The 18,986-nt window shown below is 41.8% G+C and overlaps 1 protein-coding gene across 21 annotated transcripts in view; it reads left to right on the top strand.

The window, feature by feature from the left end:
- The window catches only part of LOC143208036 (disks large 1 tumor suppressor protein-like), a 397,450-nt gene that overhangs the window by 242,030 nt on the left and 136,434 nt on the right, over positions 1 to 18,986 (top strand). For 17 of the 21 annotated variants that reach the window (XM_076422075.1, XM_076422079.1, XM_076422072.1 and 14 more), the window contains one exon: positions 8,466 to 8,501. The exons of the other annotated variants lie outside the window; for them this stretch is intronic. In XM_076422075.1, coding sequence (XP_076278190.1) covers positions 8,466 to 8,501 — 36 coding nt within the window. The remainder of the gene's footprint in view (positions 1 to 8,465; positions 8,502 to 18,986) is intronic. 21 annotated transcript variants of the gene reach the window in all.

Genomic DNA, 18,986 nt, shown 5'->3' with positions numbered 1-18,986 from the left:
GTGTTGCGTCGTCGCTGATCACGCCTTCACTCGCGTGCACGATTCATAAAATGAAATAATTTTCTTCGAATTAACAGGATATTTTGAACTTGCTAATTCATTTTAGTGGACCTCCGTGTAACCTGATCAAATATTGTTTAAGAAAAGACTGTACGTATTTACTACCATAAAACACACATATATGCTGTCTTTTCTAAAGAATATTTGATCGCATTCTAAAGGAGTCTGCTGTACAATGTCTACTGCAAGAATTCTGTGTTCTTCAAATAGGTGAACGGATATCGTCGCACAATTAAGATCACCGGTCCCCGGTGATCATTAATCATCGGAAAGTCGTAAGTTTTTTAAACGGCTTTGCAAATGGGGTTACCTGAATCTGCCGTCGCACCAGCTGCGCGAATGTCCGCAAAGCTTTTGATCGGATTTGGAAGTTGAAACGTTTCCCGTGCGCCCGACGAGGAAGCGAAAAAGGAGATCAAAGAAGAAAAGCGGCGGTGTACTTTTTCTTGTACCGCAAGGCACGACATGAATAATGTGTAATTAAATTTCATAAAGAAGCCTCGGAAAAATTCATCCCCTTTGGTTACCCCGTGAACGTTGTAATCCTCCGTGATTCAGCGGTTGTTCGGCGTGAGCCGCTATTTGTCCATGAAAAGGACCTAAATCCTTTTAAACAAACGAGTCAAAGCCGATAATATATCAAATCTTCTTAAAATTTCGCGGGAACAAAGCCATCAACCGCCTCGGTCTACATAAAACATTTTCAAAGCTTCATCTCTAGGAACCGAAAAATGCTTTCAAGCTTCAGGTCACGCATAACTTAAATTTTATTAGACGTCAATTTTGTCGGTAAAATATTTAACACTCGAGTCTCGAAATATTATGCTGTGTTTCACGACTTTAAATAGGAAAGTGGATGAAATGAATTTGACCGTCGTGAAGTAAATTGCGAGGTTGCGAATGTGTTAATATCATATTTTTCTATCGCGATATGAATTCCAATTTTCTGAAGAAAAAATTCGCGAGCGGAACTGGAAACAGAGAATCTTTGCTTTTTTTCGTACTCGAAAATACCTGGAAGTTTACGTGTCAGTCGAAGTGGGTTTCGGGTGGGATGAGCCACGGAAGAGTGGAAGAATTATATCCGGACATTTTTCAAATCCTCAGCAAGGATTTACCTACGTGCCTTTCCTGGTACGGTGGATGAATCATATTTTATTCCGGTGCCTCCTCTCTCCTACCCCGAAGTTGTTCCCGAGTTTTAAAGTTGCCGCAAACCTGGCCAGGGAGAAGGGATTCCGCAAAACCTCCGGCAATTTTGCTTACATCTCTCTTAGTCCCTCTATATAAATACGAAAACGTCGGCGCGCATTTTAGACCAGATTTCAGAGTTCCGGGCGCCTGTGCATTCCCGAAGTTATGGTCCCGCCGATCCCCGAATACTCGATTCCGTCAACCGGCTGATCGCATCGCGATTCCTTTCCTATTTTCGCAGATATTTCTTCCCCAAAAATATTTTCAAATTCGTTGCATGCAAACGTTTCTCAGCCTTCAGTTACCTACTCGAGAAAAAATCAACAGGCAGAATGTTACAACTACGAAAACTTACTGAGCGAACAAGTTAATCATTAAAACACGTATACTATTAAATACTAGTCATTAGGTGAATTCTAGACCGTCGTGTACCAGGCAATATGTATATTAAATTCGGTTGTCAGCAATGCCGCGTATAAATGTTAATTGAGTTGATTATATTATTCAAGGCTGTATCCAGACCGTAATTAATTACATTTACCACATAAACAAATGCGGGAGGTACAGGAGGTACGATCGAATATTCAGAACGGTTTGTATACAATGTGACCGCATATCGCTGCATGTAATTACCGTACAATGTTAGCTCACTCGATTTTTTCGTTGTCAACTGATTGATCGAAAATCCACTATGCAACTCGGTGACTCCGGCGCGATCTACTCTTCGGTGGATCTGCTCGACGAATATATGAATACTTTTTGACCCCGTTTCGTCCCTTCGAGGAGCTCAAAATCGATATTCCATAAATGTGGAAATGTAAGCGAATCGGAATCATTCCGTTTTCTAAGAAAACTACCCTACGCTCGAGGAGTGCGCGCCTTGGGAAGATGGCTCGCGCCTTTTGTCTCTCCGTTCTTTCAAATCGTTTGAAAATGAAATTTGTCGTTTTATTTCGTGAACATTGACTGTGACACCCGGTTCATACATTCGTCAGGATTTTCTGTACGGAAAAAGAAATGTAACGTGTGCGCTATGCGAAATAAAAGAAACGAAGGAAATACAGGTCAGTATCTACATCGATTGCAAGCTTAATGGATGTCATTCATCGGTACGCACATACATTTGCACAAAAAAGTCAAAACTGTATCTTATTATACGCTTTTCCAAGGTACTCGCGTACCCGAGTAATTTCGTGAACCGGTTCCGCGCGTTTCCATAAATACTTGAACAGTCCGCCGGTCGAGAAATCTTCAATTGTACTTATCTCTTGCATAATGCATGTAACGCAAGAGATAATGTTTATCTAGCGCATGCTAACAGCGAAATAAGTCGAAGAGAAATGTCGGAACCGGCGCGGAAGTTCTTTCTGCTTCCTGATGCAAGAAACAACGTACACGCATGCCGTTTGTATTATTTTTTTGCGACGCTCTTCGAGCAAACGTGCATCAAATTGTTCGCATTGCCGAGGCTCCTCGAAAAAAAAAACAGATCGGTACACTCGAAGTGTTTTTGTTTGTCGGTTCTCGGGGAAATCGCGAGCAAACTTCCGAGCTTCGATTTTGACGGAATTGAAACGGTTCGACAAACATTTAAACGAGCTGAGCACGGTCGACGATGGATCCGTACCACCGTTCATCGTCGAATGTGTACATTGGACGAGAGAAAAAAAGAACGCGGTATCGGAGGAATATGAAAGGAAACGTTCCTTCAAACGAAACTTCTCCGAATGTTGGTCCTGGACACGAACCAAGCTAATTTTCTGCTTGCGTGCCAGCGGTTCTCCGTGCGGAAGGTGTAATTTGCGACAGGAACGGCTCTAGGCATCTTACAGTTGTCGAAATTGGGATGGACAGAGACCTCGAGGGATGATAATGGCCCATTAAATCGATAATTTTACATTTTCAAGTTATTTGGGCAACAAAGGAGCATTTTTCTTATTTATGCCACGTCTTTTAGCTCGAACATTCCATCGTCTTATCCTTCACTTGTTTCATAGATTTGTTGGGATAATATTGTTAATCTTCTGTATTCGCTACTTGTTCCACATCCATGTTTGGCTGGACCTTGTACATTCGGAAATCTGTGTAACCAGTTTTCTGGGAAAATATATCGTGCCCAGAAAATCGATTTTTGCGTAAACCCAGGTGTAGGTGGATCGTTTCGTCTAATGGGAAACTGGTGGTCGGTAAATCGATGCAAGGTAACAAGAGTCGAATATAAAGTCGCTAAAGGGAACCGTTGCTACTGGATATAATGCGCGGTTGCCGCGCAAGAACCCGACACAGGGAACTCGCGTAATTGCGCAAAACAAAAACCGCCTCGTCGAGCGGCAGAGATATTAATATAACTCACTCCGGAGAAAGTCCCGCGGCGGGAAAGCAAAAAGTTTTTCGAAAAAGCGGCGAAGAAGCTTGCGGGTGGAGCCTTTAATTCTCTGGAAGGTACCGAGCCGGTAGAGAGCTCACGTACAAGCTAATTGAATTTCATATTCCGCCGCGCATCGCGAATCGAGAGCTTCCGGCGACGCCGAGCGTTCCCTTGTAATTAATTGCCATTCAGGCCCGTCCCATCTTTTTCTATTTCCCACCCCCTTTCACCGGCGCGTTTCTCTTCTCTATTTTCCCGGCGCTCGGCTCGAACGAGTGCAACGATGCCCTCTCGAAAAAGCTTCTCGAGGGTAACTATTTTCTCCTGCCCCTTCCCGACTATCCCCTTTCGCTTTCTGAGCAATCGTGATAGCCAGTCCTTCGCAATGTTTAGACTGAATTCTCAAGAAAAACAATTTACTGGAGACAAATCGAACTTTAGCTTGTTTGATTGCCGATCCGATTGTACTCTCGCTAGCGAAAACGAGTGAATTCAATTTCTCGGTGTGTGTGCGTGTACGGCAAAGATGTGCACAATATCTTTGCAAACTTAGTTTCTAAATATTTTGTAAATATATACAAATGTTTTATGTGTGACTTGATGCCTTCTTTCAAAATATGCGAATAGAAATAGACTACAGAGCTTTATACATGTACAGCGTGTGGTATTCGCAAAATTACGGGATGCAACAAAGTGTCTGCATTAAAATGTATTAAGGAAATTTGTTTTATTTTGACCATTAGTTACGTTTCATAACTCTACATAAAATTATATATTATAGGGTTAAAGTACGAATGATGTGTAAGAATGTTTATACCACCGTGTGGATGACTGAGTGTTTCACTCATATGTTTGTCTGTTATATATAATTTTATTGATTTATGCGTTGCGTTAGAGCTTTTGTTAACAAATAGTATGTTACGTTCAGATTTTGTTATATAAACAGTTCCCTGTGAGCGATCAACGGATCACAACCTGTCGTGTCGAACCTAGAGCCTCCTTACAATATTATACTAAAATCTGCATGGAGATTCACAGTGTAATAAATACTATATATTCGTTGCAGCATCGCCTTGATCTGGTTATACTCCCGTAATAGGAACATTATCAATGCTCGCTTCGACGTTGCATTATTTTATTTTGCTCGGCGTACAAGCCATCGTATTTCATGGATGGAACGTTGCTCTTTTCCCACGGGGAAAGCCGAAGATTGAATTTCGCCAAGGTGATACGAGGTATCGCGTAGATAGCCGCTCGAACAGTCAATAGAATCATCGTATAAATCGCAACGCGGAAAGGCAAATGGACGGAGAGTCGAATTGTTTACAAGCGGTATTTGCGGAACACCGGCTTTCTCGTTTCGCGCTTTTCGCTTTACCGTTTCGCTATGTATACATTCCAATAGGAATGTTCGCGACCAAGGTAAATTTTTAATATTACATTTCGACAGCTCTTCGCGAGAGAAGAATGTTCCTGAGTGTGTCCAAAGCAGAATTACCGCTGTTACCATTTCCAATGATTTATTCCTCCGTCAAAATAAATTTGTCCGAGGTCTAATTAACTCACGAGTGAAACGAGACTATTGAAAAAAATATTTTGCAAGCGCGAAATGCAATTTCGCCGTTTAATTCGCAGCCGCCTTCATGTATCGCGTTAGTTTTGGCCTGCGTTTGAGCGTTTCGTTGCGAACATGAGGGGAATAATATACATATACTATATTACCCGGCAACATGACTCGAGCACGCTCTTCCATATTCAGTTTCGTCTGTACGTGTGCGCGTGCGTCTTTGCATATTCCTCTGTACGCACGCACGTTCCGGCTTATGCGCGTTGAAGTGCGTCAATTCATATTTCGCCTGGCAGCTCTATGAATAACAAGAACGAACAGATTTTGTCGTAAAGTAGTCGAGTTATCGACTTTCCTTCCCCGAGAATGGATCCCTTCAGCGTTACCATCTCCATTATACTCCTTTCAGTTTGTTCAAGAACCACATCTTCCTTTTAAGACAAGACAATCTTTTAGTACTTCTTGTGTTTTCTGTATCGTCCATTCTATTTTGCACAGGTTGCTTACCTTGCCATTCAAGAATTGAATCGTCTTTTGGTTCACTTATTGAGTGGGTTTCAAGTATTCTTCGTAGAACACTTTTATCTTGCATAAAAATCCGCAGTTTCGTCATAGTTCTACTTCAGCTATGAACGATTCACTTATCGCATCGAGAAAATGTTATCCATTTATTTTTATTGATCCTCTTGCGGTTATCATGGAAAGTCGCCACTCCAAGGTCTGCTTTATCGGACGTACCTTGCCGTAAAGTATTGCTTCCGGGATTTTAGCTAATAATGGCATCCGCAAACCAGGGGTGTCATAATTTCTAAGAACGGAATTAGGGAGCCAGAGACGGGAAATCGATGTTGGCATGAGTGAGAGTGGTCCTCGTACGTTGGGCAGCACTGGTCTAAAGCCAATTCTTCCGAAGATCAATATTTCACTAGTCCGGTATCGTTCGCACGAACGTCGCGAAAAACCCAGCGTAAATTCCGACATCGTCTGGCAGCTCCATGAATAACAAAATTGTCAGGATTCCATCGTCAAGTAACTGCATTATCGCGGGCGCCGTCTCTCCTCCGGGGCGTACTTGTTGAATGAGCCTCTCCAGGCCGGCTTTCCGATTCTTTTTAAGATCAGCCACTTCGGAGCCGTCGAAAGTCGCTTCACTCTGTTTCCAGAAATTATTCCCTCGGTGGAATTGGAGAAGCCTTCTTGCCTTCTCGTCCCAGTCTCTTTCTCTCTTTCTCTCTGTCTAGACGAGAAAGAAGATGAGGGCGGCGAACGGAACGGCGGAGAGCGATAGGCCACCTTTCTCCCGTCACGTTGCACCCGCCGCAAGACGTTTTTCATTGTTCTCGACGTACAAAGTAAGAAATACGGAGGAAATTACCTGTCTGCTATCTTTACTCTATTGTTATTTCGTTGTGCTCTTATTTATCGTTATGATCGAGTTCCGAGACTCTGCGGTTCGGTGCTCCGAAAGAGTCCGCCTCCATTCAACCGGGGAGGATGATACGTAATCGATATGGCTGCCGAGTCTATTATCTCGTCGAACTTTCTGTCTACACGACTTCAACGGACTGTATGGCTCTTTGAAAATCTGGTGACGCGTGTGCTCGCGCGAACGATGGGTTTGCAAGCTTTTACATCCCCCGGAAGCGTATTAACGATGAATTCACAGTTTCAAAACAAGAATTAAACTTACTCTGAAATGTGAAACTTGATTTTCTTCATTGTGAAAGAGACATAACAGAACAAATTAGACTGAAAAATATTGATAACGTGACTGTAAGGTGACACCGAGCTATAGAGTGTTAAAATCGATTTCGTGATTCTACAATGCTCCAATATTTCACATTTTATCTGTATGCTTGTTCTTACGATCCTGTAATAAAGCTGGTCTGAGTTACAGAGCTTTCAGGAACAATACATATATTAACATTACGAGGTTCAAATTGGAAACCATGAATACAGACACAGTAAATTTCCCTTTCGTGTAATAGCCCCCAGAGGATCCGCAGTCCCTGGCACGTACGCACCGAATCGATTCAAGTTTCAATAAATTTCGATTAGAATCGGCCCTACGCTGAAACAGGGCGGAATAGGACGAGAATAAGATCCCGGGGCAGAACCCATGGAGATGCGATGCTGGTGATTCATTTCGATCATTCAGCTGAGTACCTGCAACTGCGGCTTTTCCCTTTCTTTTCCTCGCGGCGATAACGAGTCTGGCAATCCCATTTTATCGCACTTCCCTGGAATGATGGAACTCTTCTCCATCATGGCAATCATTTGTTCCCGGGTTAGGGAATGAAATATTTTAGGCGAATCCGTCAGGTTGGTTGCTTCGTACGAGGGGTGTTTCAGGAACAAACAAGGAATCCCTTTTTTAATATCTTAGGTCTTAGGTGGACCAGGAGGTAACGTCGCACAGTTGGGTCACGGCCCCGAAAATCTGGTAGAAACTCGATATGAAAATTCAAAATTAAAATAAATTTTTTTCGACGGAAAATAAAGAGATTATTCTGATTTTTTAAATATCAAAATGCATTTTTGATTTTTATAATATCATAGCTGACGTTAAGTCGAATTCAACGACTTATATTATGACTTCGAGCCCATAAATAACGCTGAAATAGTTTTTCCCGACTTTTCAGGCCAAATGCCCCACTGTACATCGGTCAGCCAAATATTCGCATATGTTGAAATTATTACAGCATTGAAAATCATTTACAGCAACCAAGATTGGTTTCTGGGTACGATGTTTGTTCTCCACATGAGAAACAAAAATTGACCAGATGGATTTGATATAAGAAGTTATACATCAAAATGACTTGTCTGTCAACACGTTAACCATATTATTTTTTTCAGGTTTAAAAATACCTTTTATTTTAATACATTTTAATAGTAGATTGCGGGTTTTATGCATTTACGACAGAAATGAATAGGTGAAATTTGAAACTGCGTGATGTCGATTCAACAATTCATAAATTCAATCCCACGTTTGCGTCTTGAAAATTGCAAAGAATCCAACACGGAAGTAATTTTTGGTTTGTCTACAACAGGAATCTTCAGGAAGTCTCGTGCGATGTAGGCCTTGAGGTAGCTATTCCGTGTTCCCCTGCATGCCCCTGCATCTCATACATATCATCGCATGCCAGCATGATTTTTCCCGAGGAGCTCGCGAAAGCGTTTAGCGGAGTTCTTGTTGAAGCATGAGGTTTCGTAGAAAGCAAAAGCAGCATTTCGGCGGGACCCCCGGTCTAATTTTCTGGGCACTCATTGTTGCAGGCACACACGCCCCTTCTTGCGGCTGACACGAGACATGTAAGTAGAAAACACAGACAGTACAAGTTAACATACACAGAGAGCAGAGTGTTCTGTTTGTTGCGATTGAAACTGATGCGACCACTGAAAACGACAGCGGCTTTTATATTCGTGTTTTACGCCATTACGTCGTGCGTTTTCATCAACGTGCTGGCGCATTACAGTCCCTTCGAATTGTCGCAGAATGTTCAATCGACCCGACACGTTTCCTCGTAACGATGTTCGATCAGTTCGAACAAATTCACGATTAAATATCGCTGCCGCTTTCCCCCGGGAAATCTAAGGGCGTTTATTTCATTAGTCTCGCAATTAGCCACACTCCAACTGTACACGATCCACTCCAATTTTGGGGAATTGCCGTGTTTTTTCGAGGGATTCGAGTTGCAAATACGTACTACAGCCGACTAACGGACAGCGTTGATTGCTATTAATTAGTCGTAACTAGTCGGCTAGCTCTGGTCTTACAACAGTCAGCGAGATATAGTCAATGGTTATTATTCGACCTCTCGGGGTTAAACGGAGCCCAACAGTGGTGGTGCTCGCTAGTCGATCATTACCGGCTAAACACTGATCAATACCACCAGTCTAATAATTACCTGTCAATACAACGCGCAATTAACGGATGAAGAAATTCAATGATATTTGTTGGTGAAATATATATCGAGGATTCGATGAACTTTGAAATACGGCGAGCAAAGGAATTTACCGATTAAGAAGTAAGTTGTCGGCGTCGAGGATTGACGTCGTGAAATTAGGTTCGGCCGATAAGGAGCGATCTCTAAGGATTTTCATTGATTTAGAAGCTCGGTGATCTCTCCACTGCAGTGCCACTTCGAGTTCGCTCGAGTATAATTACAGTTCCTGCGTAGTGGAAGGGTTCGTCTTGTGAATTACGTGTTCACGTGCAAGCAGACGTAGTGGATAATTATTTGTACTTGAGACGTTAGCGTTAATGATCGCTACGGAGAACGTTCCCTGCGAGAGACAAACAATAATACTCCCCCCTTAATCAGCTTTCATTCTTCGAACTACTGCTGTTGTTACGGTTAATGGAATTTTGAGATTCTCCATGTTATACGGCTATATACACTAAACGAATTTAAAACATTTTATTGTGGTTGCAATAATAAAATTTATACAGTTATTTATAGCGGTTGTCCAATCGTTTGTCCAGCGGAAACGAATACAAACCCTTGTGTTTCCAGAATATTCATAGAGGATCTAACGTCTTTGCTTCCTTGTTTCAAATACTCCAAATTCAGAATATTTTTGTCGCCGACTGTAGCCGTTCTGCTTAGTCGACGTCGCAAAACCAGCCAATTATCGTTGCCCCGGATTCAACAGGAGAGAACCGAGTAAAAATCCGCCGCGAAACATTCAGGCAAGAATGCGCGCAAAGAAAGAATCCTGAAAGCTTGTACCATGGAAAACGTTTGGCACGAATTTACAAAATTAATTTCGCGGAGGACATAAGCGGCAGCATAGAATTGCCGTGGACTGGAGAATGCAACAAAAGGGAACTTTAAATTTATCATATTATGCCTGGGAACCACGACAAAGACGAAGTTGCTTACGCGAAAAACAGTACGCGACCGCACGAGTGCGGACGAGCGCCCCGTTTTTCAAGTTGCTCAGACGTATTAGCAGCTTTCATTGTGCCCCGAGACCGCAAATTTCAAGCTTAAACGAATAAAATGAATTTAAACTTCGGGATCGTTTAATTTCATTTGTCCAATTCACTTTGCCCTATTTATTTAGCACTGGTCGTTATGGTTCCCCGTTTGAAGTCTGTTTTCTCTTAATCGTGGCGGTTTAAAAATGGCTATTAGCGGCATTGGTCGATTGAAATAATGGTGTTGATGCAATTTACATTTCCAATACTTTTCGCTTATGAAAATGTTCACTCTGACACGTTAATATTTGGTGCATAAATTAATTCGTGCTTCTAACAGTTAGTCAATTGTAAATTGTTTAAAAAAGTTATTTATTGTTTTATTCGAACACAGTAGTTAAAATAAAAAAGTGATTCCAACGCCAAATGAAACCTAATTTTACCAAAGTATTTGAAATAACTCTTCGTTATCGTATTTCAAATAACTGCGCTCATTCCTGTTGACTGTCCCCCTCGAAAATCCTCGTCAGCCGGATTCGGTCCGATGGCATTTCGAGCGAAAAGATTCATAGTGGGCGTCATTTGATTTGCAGGATTCGTTTGAAATTCAACGAAGATGGTGCATACCGGTAGATTGTACCGGGCGAAATAAAGGGAGAGCGAGGGGGATTAAAGAGGTTCAGGGCAACGAGAGTGAATACCGAACTTGCCAAATCGAGTAAACTCGGGTCTCCGGTTCTTGTAACTTCTCCGGATAACCCCGACCATTGTCGATTATCTTTCTCGTTCCGGGGCCCTCGGCCTTCCCCACCTCTGAAACAGACCATTCATCCTCTTTTTCAACCCCTTTAACATACTTTAGATCCCCGGGAACCGGATCAATTTGAAAGGAAATTTATGCTCAGTTTATTACCGGCTCTTTATAATTAGCCGGCGGGATTTATTCGCGTGACCGGACCCCGGCACGTGATCAAATAATTCAAAAACTTTCGTTCGTATTATAAGCCGGTTTTATCAGTGTGATTCATTTACCGGAGTTTCGCGATCCACTCCGCGATTTTATTCCCCGAGCGAATTTCGAAATTTGGTGTGTTACATACGAACGCCAGACCCACTCCCCCGAGAAAATGTATCCCCTGTTTCGCGTTACACCAGCTCATCGAAATCCTAATTTTATTATGTTCCTGGCAACGCCACACCCCCGTTATACCACCACACACTTGTTTCTCCAGCTCGTATAATTCTCCTTATTGTTATCGCGATACTGTTCGATTCTAGATTAACGGCTTATCATAATAGTTCTGTGCTAACTGAGCATAGATAGAGACCATATAAGGGTTAAATTCCATTCCAAATATACACACGTTTTATTTTGTATAAAGATCCGCAGTATATTCTCACGGGCAACATTTCGGTCCATAAAAATTCAAAAAGAATAAATATTTTCTCTAACGAAGCATACAAGTCTGAGGATTCGATCCCTGGGAAATGCCACAGTACAGTACTTCACAGGTGCACAAATAAAAAATATATATATATATATAAAAACTTTTTAAAAATCATGCTTATATTAAAATGCACTAAAAAGGAGAAAATTTTTTTCCTGGTTCTCCATAAAATACCGAATCCAGTTAAATGATTATTTTAAGCCCTTAGTTCAAAATTAGTGTCGGAATAGATAGAAAAAATCATGACATTAGTGACTACAAAAATAAAAGCGTGGAGTACCCACGAAGATTACGTCAATATATTATATATAGTTTAGCGCTTCACGTTTTTATTTTTACAGTCACTGATGTCATGATTTTAATTAAATTTATATTACATTTTTCTATCTATTCCGGCACTAATTTTATAACAGAAGAAATTTTGAACTAGTTGCTTAAAATTTTGGGGAAAAATATTATTGATCATTTTACTGGATTCGGTATTTTATGGAGAACCAGGAAAAAAATTATTTTCTCCTTTTTATAGTGCATTTTAATATAAGCGTGGTTTTTAAAAAGTTTTTTGTATATATTGTTTTATTTTCCACTTTTTAGTCTTTTTTAAATGGAACGCAAGATATAGTAATACTGATATGAAATAGTAAAAAACGCAAGATATGGAAATACTCTTGATGGAGTCCGAAATTGTCCGAAATGGAACTGAATGAACGGAACACCACACTGACTGAGCTCGTCCGATGCGAAATGGATCAGTGGACTGGGGATGAGTCGAAGTGGGAACGCGTAGTGGAGTAGGGAGCGCTGGCGCGCGGAGTGGGGATTGCTGAACGCGATGACGTACTGCCGAGCGTCGCGCGACGAGGTGTGACTGGTAATATTAAAATTTTTTTTCTCCTGAACGCACAGTATTTTTTTTAATTTGTTTTTTAATATTGCATTGTCATCCAGTTCTGAGCTACGTTTAAAGTTTCAAGTCTCTAGCTCATCGGGAAGTGGTTTAAAATTCGATTACGAGATTTGACGCATACAACAACAACGAAAACTCGGCAAGCTAATATAAGCGTGGTAAAAAACCAATACTGAAACGCTATTCTTTATACCTTTAACTACGACGGGGATAAAAAATTTTACGACTTACGCTAAGTTTTGAAATCGACTTTTTTCCAACTTCTCGGTCCAAATACCCCACTGTGCGACGTAGAATAAAATGTTCCCACGACACGGTGGCGGTTTATTAAAAGTTTCTGCTTTTTCTATTGGCAATTTTAACCATGCATGGGGCAGCGATGGGGTGCAATAGCGTGCACCGACGCGACGGTAAGAGGTCGTTGGCGAACCGCGTACAGCGGTTACCACGTGGTCGCCTCTCTTCATGTCACTTCCTGCGCATCCAGCCCCTGGAATTGCATTATGGTCGACCGGCATTATAACGGGTCGCGTCATATAAATCACACGGCATGCCGCGGGTGTGTCGGTGTCTGTACGGGTCTCTCGGTGTCCACGCAAATTGCTGAGATTAGTTGTTGGCGGTGGATCACGAATCGGCTATCCGACCCCTCGAAGCCCACCTATAGGCCCTTTGGGCGCAGTTAAATGGAAGGAAACGAATGTCACCGTGTATCCTGCTGCGACCATTCGCTCTTACAACTCTATCATACCCATTACGGATGAAGAGGAAGGGGTAGTGCCCCCACCCTTTATATTTTATTCCTAAAATCTGATTCATAACATAATTCATTTGAATGTTTGCTTAACCCTTATATAGTCAACAAAAATGTATAGATCATTTGAAACCTTTTGCGTTTAAGATATTTGCCCAAAGTCGCATTTTTAGACTATAAATTAATATATTAGCGAGTATAGAATAGACATTCAGAGAAATTTTGTAATGTTTTTAGAGGAACATCAACGAGCGTCATAGTGAAAGAAAGAGAAAAATAATTTCATTCAATTTAATAAAGTGTTATGTGAAAATAAGTCATTTTTGGACCCTTGCAAAAAAAAAAGAAGAAAAATGACCCATCAACAGAAATCGCCCAACACCATTGTTTTGAGTAACATTTTGACATCAACAGAAAATGAATAAAACGAAGTGTCGAGGCCCAGTCTATTGCATTTTATCATCCGAGCTAACGTTAATCCAGCTTACGTAAACATCTCGTAAGTGGGAAATGCTGTTACGTGTAAGAAGTCCGAAAGAAAATTATGGACACGGGAAAAATATAATTCTATTTTAGAAATTTAAAAATTTAAAAATATAATACTAAAAGTATAATTCTAGAGAATGTGCACCGGCTGAGGTATAGTTAAATCCGCCACGCCGAGAGGAAGCTTGAAAAGAGGTGCAGCGAGAGAACGCAAATATAACGCTGCAAGTTTTAAATATTACGCTAAGTGGAAAGATTGAAAGAACGTTGTTTCGCTTGTACATAAGATTTCTGCTCTTAGCTGTCTTTTAGTTGCACTTTGCCTTGGGAAGTGTGATAATCACTACTTACAGAATGTTTGCTCACTTCAGATGTTTATTGAAGGTGAGAATTGAGGAAAGAGGTGTGGGATAAGAGAGATTGCTTGATCCGAGTGTTCTTTTCTTTTCAGTATTCTTGTTCGTACAGTTTGGATATGAGAAACAAGCACTTTCGTTCAGAAAGTGTTTGATTCTCTGGAAGAAGTGTTGTTAGAGAGAGAATAGAATTACACCGAGTCTTAATACATTCACAGTCCTTTGCACCATTTAAAATAAAAATTTCACGTGATGCGCGTCTGTAGACAGTGGGTTCTGCAAATAAAATTAACTTTAAAGCCTTTTTAAAATTTATTCTGTTGCTTTGAAAAATCCATTGCCTTTGTCTGCGTTCGAGCTTAGATAGTTGGACTGGGGACTTCTTAAGCTTAAGTGTTTTTCACTAACAGCGATGTTGGTTTCCTACAGAAATGTGTTGATAACATTTCTGTTGTTTTAACATGAGTCGCGTTGCTAATAATTGTTAGCCCGTTCGAGCTCGCTCTCGCAGCTAGAATAGATAGTACACATAGTCACGGTCGCAGGAATCGTGGAATGAATATTAATAGTCAGCAGCGTAGGTATTACGAATAATTGCGTTTTTCCGTTCGATGGAATGCTAGTCGTTCTACTCTCGGGTCATGATAATATCGTAACAATAAATACTTGCAGCGAATCCCTGTTTCCCCTTCGTTCGATGTGTTAATAACCGTTCGCGCGTATTAATTAACACACGCCAAATAATGTTAGTCATCCGTACACACACGCACACACGCGTGCGCACGCGAATGTTTCAAATTTGTATGAGAAATCACGTTTGCTTTGCTCATTATTGCGGATGGGTTTGTTGAAATAATTTCCCAATTATGTATAATTTAATACGTCGTTAATATACGTGTGGCAACGTCGATAAATTCAACGTTCGGTATGATTATTTATTAATGATGGGAGGCATGCTTTCGACGTTAATATCGCTCGTCAAGACAGGCCCTGGCTGCAGCGATTTTTGCCGACGCGCAGCGCGAAACTAATAACGAAATTGTCAGTTAATAGGAAACATTACGCAGACCAATCGGTCGGAAATATTTGCTCTAGAATTAGGCCGCCCGCAGCACGGACCACGTGCACGCATGCAAATCACACGCTTTGCCGCAGGTACATCAACTTTGACTGGCAAATAGTGCGACACTACATCCGGATGAGCATCGGGTGCAGCAGAAAGGTTGCACTTTGCACAACGCGACGCGCACTCTCGGTTCGCAGCTCCGGCCGTCCTTCAACTGTGTAAACTCTGAATTTGCAGTTGCTGTTTTCCTACGTACGGCATACAGTCGAATTAAGAAGATAGATCATCTTAATTAATTAATCAGCGAATTCATTTTCTTTTCACAGCAAAATATTAAAAATGACCGAATCATTTGCTGTTTTCGAAATGGGCGCGAAAAATGGATAGATCAAATACAAAACAGTAAAACCATTTAGAGAATTCGAACGTACGGTTGTATTATTTTTAACTGATTATAATTATTCATGAGTATCTACGTAGCTCCTATATCTCGCAATTAATGCAGACAAAAAAGCTTCATGAATAATAAAACATATTCCTTTTATACATTTTCTGAACGTCAAATGTCGCTTAACTACAGATAAATTGTATCAGGTGTGGACATTGATGTTTATAAAGTAAATATTTGAATCGCGATAAACACTGCTGACCGAGAAACATTATCGCATAATCTCGTGTGTACTTGTACCGCAACAAAGAATGCAGTCTCGACGTAAGAAACTGTAATTTTCTCACTTTGAACGAACGCAATTATTTTCTTCCTTCGAGCAGCCCGCACGTGAAATATATCCGAAAAACTTGGCGCCTTGCGAGACTAATGAAGACCAGAAAATATTTTCAATCATTAAAGCGACGCGCAAAGTGCACGCAGTTTATTTATCCCTCGGCGTCGTTCTTCTCCTTTTTTCTGCGCGTTCGTTTGGACTTTTAAAAAGCACCAAACAATTCCGGCCCATTTATCTTCGCGAACTCACTCGAAGGTCTAGGAAACCCGGTCGTACAAGTTATTTGAGGGGAAGATGGAATCCAATGTGGGACTTTGTTCCGTGTCAGTATGTCTCTTAGTGCCTGAGGAATTCTTCTTGCCGTGAAAAATGACGTTTCCGAAAAATCGGGTATTCCGAATGGCACCAGAGATTGCTAGATGTCACGTATGAAGAGAGTCAAAAATATAAAATCTTCAGCAATCATTCCTTTGGAAAGAACAGGTCTTCAGAAAAGGAGTTTCATACCAAACTTAATCCAAACGTAAACTAACGCAAGCCAATTAATCCGTATCTGACCTGAATTAATCAGTCCATAACTTGACATAACTACTCTATACATACTAATTTACTCAGACCCCACTTCCTAGTTAACTAACCTTGACCTGGCACGATTGGACGATTTCCGTTTAAGTAATAACTTGCAAATAATATGCGAATTCTCTCTCTTCTCGAAAGCGAATGCTTACAGCCTTTTCATTTTATGGACGTTTTTGCTTCCAGTATTTTTGTGAGTTCTACCAAATTTCGAATCAATTGCCGAAAGCGCAGCCGAGGAATCGAGCTTCTTGCTGCTTTGCTATCTCAATTTTCGTTCATCCCATTCGGAGGAGCTCGCGATCGATCCGTGATACGGGAGCCCCGCGATCGTTTTGTTCAACGATGTTAACTTTTAATTTCCTCTGCAGATCACGGGCCGATCGTATCTGAAATCGGTCGCGGCAAAGTGGCTCCCGAAGAGCCAATTTTCGTTATCTCCTCGTCGCGATGCAAGATCCCCAAACAGTCTTGTTGGCCCCGTTCGCGTGTGCCCTGCGCGCCGCAATTCGGCTGCTTGGCTTTCCAATTTACGAGCCGGCACCGATACAAGAAATCTCCATGCAAAATCCCCGCGGGCACGCTTCGAAAATTGCTGTAGACGCGAACGAACGGGAAACGACAACGACGCCGCTTTGCCGTCGCCCTGACGACGGGACGACGTATTACCGCGTCCTATCAGCGTTCCTTAAACGCGAACACGCTCGGCTGTCCTGTTTTACTGATTTTCCTGCACGTTATTATATGTAAAAGTGGGTTCACTCGTTCCAAGTATTAAGCGACTATTGTGGTTCTTCAGTTTTCTAAAAGTCGAAATTTTTTCCTCGCAGTTTCTTGAAATACAGGTGTTGAAGTTGCGTGTGCGTGTAATGTATAATATAAAAATCAAGCATGAGAATTATTGTTTTTATCGAACAAGGGGGTGAATGTCTGGTGAGAATAAGAAAGAAACTGAATGAGTTTGAAATAAAGAAATGAGTATGCACGAAGGAGGGTTTGCTTCAACATTTGTCAGTCGTTGGTTGAACATCGTTTGTGTTACATGTAATATGTTTTGCATTTCCATCCACTGCTTGAACAGAAGTGACCAAATACTTAAAAATGGAGTCACTTTTTCAAAAGTGGATCAAACTACACGAGTTTTCGCGAGACAACATTTTTGTCTTCGAAAACAGGAGAAGTACTCGTTGATGGAAGCGTCAGCAGCCTTTACAAATTTCCCCCGGATCGAATATTTACGCAGGATATCATTTAGGCACCACTTATCCCGGCTAAGCCAGCGGATGGGGTTCATTTTTGCGAAATGCGTTTCATCCGGTAAATATCGAGTGAATAGCCGCGTAAAAGTTAGCCCTGTCGTTTCTCATCGGGACACGGGTTAGCACGGAGTGGTTTCATTTAATGACTACGTCATCGATTTTACGTCCCTATATTCCAGGATTTTGGAGAATCCTGGGATTAATCCCTCTTCGCGCCAACGGAATTTATACCGTAGCGTTTCGAATATTCGAACGCGTTTTCGGCGCCGAGCAAGGCTCGCGATACACAGACAGGGTGGAGGATGACGCGTGCTACGGAAAAATCGAGGCAAACGAGTAAGCGCGCGTGTGATTCGATATTCGACCGGTAATTCTTATTGGAAGTTTACTGCGGCGTATTGCGAGCTTCACGAAAATCGAATGAGCCGCCTCTTGTCCTCTTCCCTTCCGTCGCCGCTCGCCCACGCTTTCTATCGAGCATCCTCCGAGCCAACGACGAGAAGAGGAAGACCTCTTTCGATTCAACAGCGAACTTCATTCCACCCTGGCACGTACCATTTACGGTTTACGCCCGAGACTTTACGATCTTATTCCATGCTCGCCCTGACGAACACTTTCGCGACTACAATGCCGCCGTTCCTCTTCCGCTCCATCCGGAATGCTTAGATCAACGAGCTACCCCCTGTCACCGATGTACGCTATTACGATGAAACTAAAACTCCTGGAGAAAGCTATTCCATCGAACAAATCGGACGGTCAACGTCACAGCTATTCGTATACACTCGAGAAAGACTCGAGTCATTTGCTTTTGTTGTTAAAACTACACCAATTTGATTTAGTTAAGATTTACGATAAGGAAACCTCCTTCTGAAATCCTTGATGTCTCCACGAGTTATAAGGCCTGTCTCACGTTAATGAAAAGAATCTTGTGACCAAGTTCAGGAGTCATTGCGAAATTGCGAAGGAGATGAAACGGCGGCAATATTAACATTAACCTAGTGGAAGTAGCTGTAAATTTATTCCGAGGTTGTAGTCTACGTCAGCTTGCCGTCGCTAAAGGTTCCACCGGTCTAGAAGAATTCACGTCTGCATTATGCCGGTCACGTTCGCCTGATTTTCTTTCGGGTTTCCCCCTACCGATCGCCTCCCATATCCACGTTCCTAGCCACTGAAAAAGGGGTTGTCAAACTCTGTTCTCGCGTCTTCTTTTCGCGCGCGAGCTTTTCGCAAACGCCCCAGCATCTGCTCGTTTACCAGATTACGTGGGAAAACAACCGATAGACGGTAATGGGAACT

This window comes from Lasioglossum baleicum, chromosome 4 (assembly GCF_051020765.1).
Source record: "Lasioglossum baleicum chromosome 4, iyLasBale1, whole genome shotgun sequence".
In the NCBI taxonomy this organism is placed as follows: domain Eukaryota; kingdom Metazoa; phylum Arthropoda; class Insecta; order Hymenoptera; family Halictidae; genus Lasioglossum; species Lasioglossum baleicum.
The sequence above is the reverse complement of the archived record's forward strand: the minus strand, read 5'-3'. Positions and strand labels throughout refer to the sequence as shown.